The sequence below is a fragment of the Tupaia chinensis genome, unplaced genomic scaffold (assembly GCF_000334495.1).
Source record: "Tupaia chinensis unplaced genomic scaffold, TupChi_1.0 Scaffold000175_1, whole genome shotgun sequence".
Classification (NCBI taxonomy): Eukaryota; Metazoa; Chordata; class Mammalia; order Scandentia; family Tupaiidae; genus Tupaia; species Tupaia belangeri.
In genome coordinates, this window is record NW_006159650.1 from 99,810 (window position 1) to 110,294 (window position 10,485).

A 10,485-nucleotide genomic window follows, 5' to 3' on the forward strand; every position below is an offset into this window, starting at 1 on the left:
GCAAGGGCAGGGGCCATATGGGGGAAAAATCTATATATATATCTGTAGCTACAGCTATGGTTACAAAGTACCCTTGGGGGGAAAGCAGAAGATGCTGGTGGAGGCACTGCAGGAGGCCAGAGCAGGTGCCCACCTTCCTGCCCTCAGGTAATGACTCGGCAGAGAAGGCGGATGCAGGGTAACAGAGGCACAGGCAGACCAGCCAGCTCTGCTAGGGAAAAGCTGAGTCACAATGAGATCAGTCCTCCCTAAACCTCAAAGTCACTAATGAAACAGGGATCAAATACTCAAGTTACACTGAGGAAGGTGGGTGGGGTTCTAACTGCGTGCCCACGCCTTGGCACACCTTGGGGAATTTTTCAGTTGGATTTTGGTGGTATGAAATGATACACACACACACACACACACACACACACACACACACACTCCCTGGGGAAACCTAACACAGACACTTTTTAGCACCCACAGGAGTTAGAACATTCCGATAAGGCTTGGCACACTGTAAACGCTTCCTCCCACTTGGGGGCGCCACCGAGACCTGCGGAGCGAGGTGGCCTGCCCACACCTGTGCCATCTATTCACCGGCTATCTGCTCTCTGGTTCTCTCTCTCTGAGTCTCTCATGCAAGCAGTTCTACGTCCAGAGAAGCGGTGTGTCTAAGTAACTTCGCTGCATCTTAGAATAAAAGCAAACTCGCATTTTGCAGTGGACGATAGGCTTGTGCCCAAGAAAATTACTCAGCACTTATTTTTCTCCCTCTGGGGCTCTCCCAGAATTGTGTCTTCAGTGCAAGTGCCACACACCCACAGCCCCCTACTGTCCCGTCACAGTTCGGCTTTGTCGGGAAAAGCAGCTCATCTCTCAGACCACCGCTCGGCCCAGAGCTTGGAGCAGAAAGGGCGCAGCACAGGGAGGGGCGGCCCCGAGTCAGGGCGTTGCGAAACGTCTGCGGACAGCCCCTCCTCGGAGGGGAGGGACCGAGGCCAGGGCGTCGCAGCACTGGATCCCAGAACTTAGTATTGCGCTGCTGCTCCGACTCTGGCTGGGCTACCCTGTTGGCCTCCTGCGCTCCTCAGCTGGGTCCCCTAGACACGCAGGTGTCCCGCGCGCCTTTCCAGCCATGTCGTCCTGCAGCCGCGTGGCGCTGGTGACTGGGGCCAACAAGGGCATCGGCTTCGCTATCGCACGCGAGCTGTGCCGGCAGTTCTCGGGGGACGTGGTGCTCACCGCGCGGGACGCCGCGCGGGGCCGGGAGGCGGTGCAGCAGCTGCAGGCAGAGGGACTGAGCCCGCGCTTCCACCAGCTGGACATCGACGATATCCAGAGCATCCGCACCCTGCGCGACTTCCTGCGCAGGGAGTACGGGGGGCTCAACGTGCTGGTCAACAACGCGGGCATCGCTTTCAAAGGTAGGTGTGGGGCTCGGGATCCCTGGGGAACTCCGAGGGTGCGGGGCAGCGAGCCACTGGCTCCCTCACCCATTCCCTGGAATGATCCGGAGGGAAGCGCCTGTCACTCAGCATGCGCCCAACCCTTGCCTCCGAAGCGGGGTTCTCGCTCTCCTAGGCTCGCTGAGCACCTGGCAGGCACTGACGCCCGACCCAGGGCGCCCCGCCCGCCCGCCGGCCTGTGCGGGCCTGTGCGCTGCCCAAGGCCCTCCCGGAACTGTCAGCTGCTTTGGTTTGCAAGAAAACCGGCCTCTTGGGAGGGGGGCACGCCCTGCTAAATTCATCAGCTTTCTGTCCAATTCAAGACACGTTTTCTCTGCGAAGGGTCTCCAAGCTCTCCCGGCTTTCACTTTCCTTGAAAGGGCGCATTCACAGATGCCAAGAGGCATCCGAGCCAGACAGGAAATGGGACGCTGAGCCACGGTTAGCGCTCACTTGCACATTAGTGGACTTCATGTTTTGTTTAATAGAGAGCTTTGATAGGCTCTGGCAAAAAAGGAAGCGAGCCTCGTTCCCTCCCCTAGGAGGCTATGCTTGTTATCAACCAAGTAAGTGTGGCTCTAGGAAGCATCTTCCCTGCGGGGTATGGATGAGGGACATCAAGGAGGTTACTGTTAGAACTACTACTCCTTTGAGAAAGCTATGGAGCCGCCACTACGAAATAAACAAGCCAGCGTCACTTACATACCTACTACTGACAAAAGACAAAGGGAGTAAAAGGAACGATTGTGAAGTCTCCATTCCTTTGACCCTGGGCACTCACTGTAGCTGGGGCGGGAACCCAAGGCTTCCACCTACACCTGTAGGTGAGGGCTTTCTGGGAGCTACAGCAAGGGATCCAGGCTTCTGGAGTAGTCTTTGGCTCTTGCCCAGAGATGCGTGGTTAAATAACCAGCTCCCCCAAGGACAGGCTGAAGGACCTAGCATTTGCTGGAACCCCTTGCCCCTCAAAGCGTGGATCATGGACCAGCAGCACTTACAAATCTGGGCACTTAGTGACAGCGACAGTGATTCAGAATCTCAGACTTCACCCCATCTGCTGAGTCAACATCAGCAATTTAACAGAATCCCCAAGTTAGATCCTCTGCTCATTCTGGTTTAAGAAGCAGCGATCAAAGTCAGGTGCACTCGGAGAGTGACTGGATGCCCAGGAGCTGGAGCTTGACCTGGGAAGCCCTAGAAACGCAGACCTGCAGCATCAGCCCAGATCTTCTCCATCAGAAACTCATGGGGGGGGCGGGAGGTGTTTTAATAGGCCCTGCACTGCACGTGAATCGGATGCACAGTAAAGTCTGAGAACCACCCAACTTTGGTTTAAACGTCGTTTTCAAGATGGCTTGCTCTTCACTTAAGTGTTGTACAATAGGGTTCACTTCGTCATCTGAGTTTCAGGGGAAATATATGACTTTCTCTTTGTTTCCTTTTCTTTTTGAAAGTCAATGATCCGACGCCCTTTGATATTCAAGCTGAAATGACACTGAAGACGAATTTTTTTGCCACTAGAAATGTCTGCACAGAATTGCTGCCAATAATGAAGCCTCATGGTAAGCACAGAATGTGGACTGTCAAGGTGCAGCCCTCAGCAAAAGGGACCCACAGACCTCTGACCAGGGCTGGCCCGCAGGAATCACCCCAGAGTGCCATTTCTCTGTAGGGGGACAAACAAAACTGCCTCGTTTTTCCATAGTGTCTGGTGTCACACACTTAAACATTTTAGCTGCAGTTTCCACAGATATGTGTGGTTTGTCATGACACTCTTCAGAGCCTTGTGCTCAGCTCTAGACTAAGCGGCTGTTACAAGTTCCCAGAGGCCTTTGCCTCGGACCATTCTCAGAGAGTCCTTCAATGTTATGTTCTAGCATTACAACTTCCCCTGTGTCCCTTTTTCCTTGCACCAAACTTTGTCGAAATGATTCAGAAAATCTGCCAAAAATTTTCCCCACCGGAAATATCTGGCACACACCTCCACGTGTTAGCTAAATAATAGTATTACTGTAACCATGAGAATTTATAGCGTGTCTACTACAGCCTAGCCAGTATGCTGAGTGCCGGGGATGCAGCGGGGAGCATTGTAGATGGGAACCACCCCGTCGGAGGAGGAGCTCAGAGTCTAATCAGGAAAATAGTCAGGAGCTCAGAGTCTAATCAGGAAAATAGTCATTAACAATAAACGGGAAGTGGAGAGTGACATCCTTGCTGGGAGAGGGGGAGGGAAGATTGCTGCCTGGAGGACTTCCTCTTCCCAAGAAGTGAATTAGGATCCTTTGAAGACTCTGTGGCTCTTATTAAAAATGTTTCTTTCTTAATTTACGATTTTGAATAAGTATGCATACTTTTTTCAATCTTACAAAGTGGATGGTGAGAGTTGCCTTTGCACTCTGGCCCCTCATTTGCTCAGCTCCCAGCACAGGTAATCCTCTTTATTGATCTCCTATTGGATGGGACTGTAGAATGCCTGCAGCTGGAGGGTCAGCCCTGTGGCTTATAAGGGAGCCAGACTCCACATGGCCAACACAGGAATGCTGGTCCTGGCCGATGTGAAAACATGCCAGGTACATTCGCATGTGTGTCCAGAATCCTGACAGGATGGAGAGATGGGGAGGAGGGATTGCAGTGTGTCTACACATCATTGGGAGTGCTTCCTCCCTCTGTCTTCTCTCTCCTTTAGGAGCATTTATGCCCTCACAGTGAAAAAAAAAAAAAAATCCAAAAAAAACCCTGCAGCTGGAATTGCAGGTGCTGGTAGAAGGAAGCGTTGGGTCCAGGTACACAGAGTTAATGAGTGCTCAAGGCCAAGGGAATGGAGTTATTACATGCCAATCTAAGCAAACAGAAATGTATATTTATTTTATCCTTTTTATATAAAAGTGACATTTAGTATAATGCTTACCACCTTACTTTTTTCACTTCCTGTAGCTGGGACTCTTTCCAGACTAGGACAGAAAGTTTTTGTATTCTTTTTTATGGTTACAAAGTATTTTATTGTAGGAATGTCTTTCCCCAAGTATCAGGAAACTTCTCTCTGATGAATTTTACCATCACAGAATCTGAGTGCTGAGATACTGAGGAAACCTTATGTGCTACACCACTTTACAGAAAGGAGAATTGAGACCCAAAGAAGTGAACACAGACAGGTAGTAATAGAGCTGGAAACAGGTTTCTCGGCCTCACCACTCAATCATATTAGGATAATTTGTCCTCGCAAAGGAAGAGTGATAGCATCAAATGGTTGTAAACCAAGCTCCAGAGAGCTGGCGCTCGGGAATTAACCCAGAGCCGGTGAGTCACTGACTTTGACCAGTTCCCGGTAACACCACTTCCCATAGCCAGAATCTCTGGTTTATAACACATTAAGAATATTCCTGACTCTTCTAAAAACCTCATGTTTACCTGGGGAGCAAAAGGAGCATCATTGCCTCTCGATTTGTAGGGAATTACTTTCTCACAGGAGACTAATTTAAAAGCTACTTACCCTACTTAACATTAACTTAACACTTTAAATGAAGTTATTTGGGGACCAGGAGGTGGTGGGCCGGTTAAGGCATTGGATCCCATGCGGCCAACTCTGCAGTTGGAGCGCTGGACACAGCGGCTTGAAAATAACACCAGGAGTGTGTGCAAGTTTGCCCCAAAATCCTGAAGAGAGACTGGAGGAGAAGGGACTATGGCATGGCCATCCCCCCGGGAGTGATTTCTCACTTTCCCATTCTCTCTCTCTCTCTTTCTCTCTCTGCCTTTGTCTCTGTTTCTCTCTGGCAAGTCAACACACCTATGGCAAAACTCTAAAAAAAGAAAGTCGTTTAGGGTGTGCTTGTTAGTTCAAGACTCTGAGTAAAGAGATTTAGCAACTGTTGAGCCAGTAGGGGGAGCTCCTAGCCCATTCTTCTTGGACGAGGCAGCTGTTTTAGGCCCCAAGTCCCTGGAACCCAGCAGAGTACACTTGGGCTGATTGGACCCATCTGTTTGGCAAAGCTGAGCATGTGTCACCCCCTGCCCTCTCTCCCAGAAGTGTACCCTCAATCGAAGAGGACACCTCCTCTCCTTAGCAGAATTTGCATTTCCTTAAAGGCACACAGTAGCTTCTGTAATCTGTCTCCTTTCTTCTTCTCCTTTTAAAGTTTGGTTTCTTGTAGCAGCCACGTGGTTGAGAACAAAGCCAATCTAGAAAGCAATGAAAAGCACAGTACCACCAATGTAGCATTCCTGGCCAGAGTATTGGAGTGAGTCCAGGTATGAGAAAATCAGACCAATCCAAATTGGGGAAGATATCAAAAAGTGATAATAGAAAATTCACAAATTGTGAATACAATTTTAAAAAATCATGTAAAATTTAATTTAGGGTCTTGGGACCAGCAGTTAGTGTAATGGCTGTCGCTGGACTCCCATGTAGTCGACCGCGGTTCGCATCCCAGACCCGGTGGCTTAAAACTCACTCCAGGCACGTGTGCGTGCGTGCCCAAGATCCCGAGAGGAGAACAGAGGAGAAGGGATTGTGGCATGGCCATCCTCCCTGGGGGGTGGCTTCTCGCTTTCTGTCTCTTTCTGTCTCTCTCTGTCTGGCAAGCACACGTGCCCCATAGCAAAAACCTCTCCAAATAAAGAAAAAAAAATGTAAAATTTAATTTAGGGTCTTCAAAAAAGGCCATTTTCTCATTATTCTAGATTAAAATGGACTATAGGGATATGACAATTAAATGCAATCCAGGATCCCACATTGACCCCTAAGTTAAGACAAAAACAACTGTAAAGGACATTACTGGGACAATGGGTAAAATTCAAACGGGAATGATACCGTAGATAATAGTGTTGGGCAGTGAAAATGTCTCCTGTGATCACAACTGTGGGGATATCAGGGGGTAATGCCTTTGTTTACCAGAGGTGAGAGTGCTGCAAAAAGTTTGTGGAAAAATGGATGAAAGTCCAAGTTTGTTTTAGTGCAAAAAATCTTGAAATCATGCATAATTTCTTCATAGTATGCATTTTCCCATGAACCTTTGAGAGACCACACATATATATTAAAGTCTCTAAGGTGAAGGCTTACAGTTCCTCAAGCCTCCACGTCCAGGACTCACATCATGTAGTCAGCCACGTGGGATCCAGCCTCCAAGCCACCATGCCAGGGGCTGGCTCTGCATTCTTGTTTTTATGGGTACAACTTTTTAGTAGCTGTGACTATCCATGTGACTACTAATTCATATTGATTAGTTTAATGAATATTAATATCTTATTAGGAACTATGGACTAAAAGGTAATGAAGTCAAAAGCAGAATAATCAACCTATTCCATGTGTGGAAGAGCCCATCACTAAGGAGAGACCGGGGTAATTTTTCAGAATTGTTTGACCTGGTTTTGGCTGTCAGGGATAGAGGTAGGCTGTCCATGGGATAGCCAGTTCGCTAACTGCTGGTTCCCTGCATTCTTGTTTTTTTTTTGTTTATTTATTTATTTTTTTTTTCCTGCATTCTTGTTTTTATGGGCACAACTTTTTAGTAGCTGTGACTATCCATTTGACTACTAATTCATATTGATTAGTTTAATGAATATTAATATCTTATTAGGAACTATGGACTAAAAGGTAATGAAGTCAAAAGCAGAATAATCAACCTATTCCATGTGTGGAAGAGCCCATCACTAAGGAGAGACCGGGGTAATTTTTCAGAATTGTTTGACCTGGTTTTGGCTGTCAGGGATAGAGGTAGGCTGTCCATGGGCCTCATAAACCATGCAAGCCTTGGAAATTGAGGGCTTTAATCCTCAGGGTGAGGTCTCCACCTCCTCAGAGAATAGGGTCCAGATGGTGGTGCAGACTTAACACAATCGGACCCACAAGAGAAGGTCCTGGGTTCAGGTTCTAGAACTTCCCTGTACCCACCAGGCAAATGTGTGCATGACCTATTACCCAGGCTGGCTGGAGGTGGATTGTGATGTGCAGACCCGCTCTCTCTCACTCGCTCTCTGTCATGGAAGAAATAAATAAACTTAAGAAAAGAGGTTCAGAAGCATTGGGGTGTGTATATTGAGGAGGGGTGTTTTATTAAAGTTCAGGTTCTAGAACTTCCCTGTACCCACCAGGCAAATGTGTGCATGACCTATTACCCAGGCTGGCTGGAGGTGGATTGTGATGTGCAGACCTGCTCTCTCTCACTCGCTCTCTGTCATGGAAGAAATAAATAAACTTAAGAAGAAAAGAGGTTCAGAAGCATTGGGGTGTGTATATTGAGGAGGGGTGTTTTATTAAACTACCAGGTGACCTCTGGCCTCACCCCACCCTCATAGCGAATCACTGTGGAAGGGAGCCCCATTATGGATGGACATATGTTCTTCCCCTTGGAAGAAAAGAGGTCCGGGGGAAAAAAAGTTGAAATCCACTGCATTAGTATGCCGATTTGTATCTTGTATGCTCACTTTTTATTTTTATCAGCAATTAAACCTCCACCATGACTCAACTATGTGCTTGGTATATTCATTCAATGATTAATTCTTTGTGCCATGCTTCTATATTTTTATTATTCTGTTTCAGGGAGAGTGGTGAATATCAGTAGTTTACAGGGTTCGAAAGCTCTTGAAAACTGCAGTGAAGATCTGCAGGAGAAGTTCCGTTCTGAGACACTCACAGAGGGAGACCTGGTGGACCTCATGAAAAAGTTTGTGGAGGATACAAAAAATGAGGTGCACGAGAGAGAAGGCTGGCCCAATTCAGCTTATGGGGTGTCCAAGCTGGGGGTCACAGTCTTATCAAGAATCCTGGCCCGGCGCCTGGATGAGAAGAGGAAAGCTGACAGGATTCTGCTGAATGCCTGCTGTCCTGGCTGGGTGAAAACAGACATGGCCGGGGATTATGGCACCAGGACTGTGGAGGAGGGAGCTGAGACCCCTGTCTACTTGGCCCTCCTGCCTCCAGATGCTACTGAGCCTCAAGGCCAGCTAGTGCGAGACAAAGTCGTGCAAAACTGGTGAACGTCTATTTTGGAGTTTAATGGTTAATAAATGTTGGTAGAAAGAATGAATGAATTCTGCTGTTGTTTGATTCAGCTTCTGGTTTTCAGAAGGGAGGCCCAGTAGAATCTTCCCAGGGAAAGGTATCTAGTTCCAGAATCTGGAACTGAATGACTTGGCTATACCAAAACCAGCCCGATACAGAAAAGAACTTGGTCTTGAATATTAGCCGGCATCAGGGGCCACGGTCAGGACTGAGTCAGACACTGTTCAGCACGTGGAATCCAGCCTTCTCTTTGTAGCACATAACTGCTGCACTATAGGGCCGTGCCACCTGGAGGGCTGCAGAAACAGATACCTGGTCCCCACTCCTAGAGTTTCCAATTCAGCAGGTCTAGGGTGGGCCCTGAAAATAGGCTTTTCTAAAAAGTTCCCAGGTGGTGCTGGTCCAGCTGGTCCTGGTACGGCACTTTGAGAGCCACTGGTCCAGAGCATGGTCTTTGAGCCTTGGAGTTGGGTTTCAGCCATTTTCTAGCTATTCCTTGCTGTTTCTAGTTTGTTTATTCTGTAAGGATGATGATGTAGCCTATTTCCTTAGCCCTGTGTCTCATTCTGTTTTGTTATATTTGTGTGTGTGTGTGTGTGTGTATAAATAACCTGTGTATATATATATATTTAAAACCTATGTATATAAAGCATATATATATATATATATTCTTATATTTAAGAAGTAGTAGAGCTTAAAGGGCTCAGGAGGAATTCTTCTTTACAGTGACATGATTTCTTCCATATTGGATTTTTCATCGTTCATTCTGCATATTTTCTTTTAGTGATTTTTGCTAATAGGGTATGTGTGTTCGCAGGAGAGACAAAGAGAAACAGAAAGACAGAAAGTGAGAAATCACCCCCCAGGGAGATGGCCATGTCACAATACCTTCTCCCCCAGTCTCCTTTTGGGATTTTGGGCATGCACACACACACACACCAGGCATGAACTTCAAGCCAATGGGTCCAGGATTCAAACCACGGTTGACCACATGGGGGGCCAGTACCTTAACCACTATGCCACCTGTTGGCCCCTCATTGTGCATTTTTTTCCCAGAATGTTTGCGAGGTTGTCCTGCTACCTCTTTCCTGCTTCAGCAACGTTTTCCATACCATCTCTTTGCTTTGACACATACAGATGTCTTCTTCATAACCTGTCCGTACCTTTCTCTGACCTATAGCCCAGGGACATTCTTTAGGTGACTCCATGAGCCCCTTTTATAACCTCTCGAACAACATGTCAACATCCACTGCTTTTAAATGGGATTGGTTTTCAATCAGGCTCCAGGATTTTGATTACACCCTGTAGAAAAAAGACTTGGTGACCAAATGATCTTACGGAAGAGAATAAATATACTTAGAAAGGTTTTCAAGAGATTCAAGACTTCAGAATAAATGGCTCGCCCAACAGCAATAAAAATTCAACAGGTACACAGTGGGAAAATGCAAAGGGGAAAAACTAGGTTTTCCAGAGTTACCAAGTTGATGAAAGGTTGGCAAATGTATGAAAAAGCAATGTTATCCCTTGATTATCAGATCCACAAAGGTCACATCATAGCTCCTACCTCAGAGCTGCAGACATCAAGGATAATACTGTTTTCCCTCAGGGAATCAACAAAGTGTGGAAGTGATCAAAGCTTCATTTATTTGGGAGACCAGGACTAAACAGGGTGACCCTGTTGCTTCTCTGGATTTTTGGTTTACCCTAGGATGCAGGTGTTTATTTTTCTTGACTCTGAGTTTAACTGTCACAACCCTCATCTCACTTTTTCATCTGTTTGGGTGGTGGGAAGTCCGATTCCCACCTAGGCTGCATTCAACTTCCTTCAGTCCATTTCTACACCACTGATGAAATCCAGCATGCTCTCATGTTTATCTCAGGTCATTGCTCCTAAGACATTTCAACAGCTTCTTATTCAATTCTAAACACATTTGAATGACTTTAAACAAGTTTCTTGAATACTCTGGCCTCCCAATGCAGTCAGCCTCCAGCGCCCTGCTAATGACAGGCAAGGGCACTTTGTGCTCTGCCTGACCATGCTGCAGACAGAAGTGC

General features: G+C 47.2%; 1 protein-coding gene across 1 annotated transcript; it reads left to right on the forward strand.

Moving 5' to 3' along the window:
* Window positions 1-885: 885 nt before the first annotated feature.
* CBR3 (carbonyl reductase 3) lies at window positions 886-8,455 on the forward strand. The gene is made up of 3 exons (XM_006146270.2): window positions 886-1,409; window positions 2,885-2,992; window positions 7,969-8,455. Exons 1-3 carry the CDS (start codon window positions 1,121-1,123, stop codon window positions 8,403-8,405), a joined length of 834 nt encoding a protein of 277 aa, XP_006146332.1. The 5' UTR covers window positions 886-1,120; the 3' UTR covers window positions 8,406-8,455.
* Window positions 8,456-10,485: the final 2,030 nt, after the last annotated feature.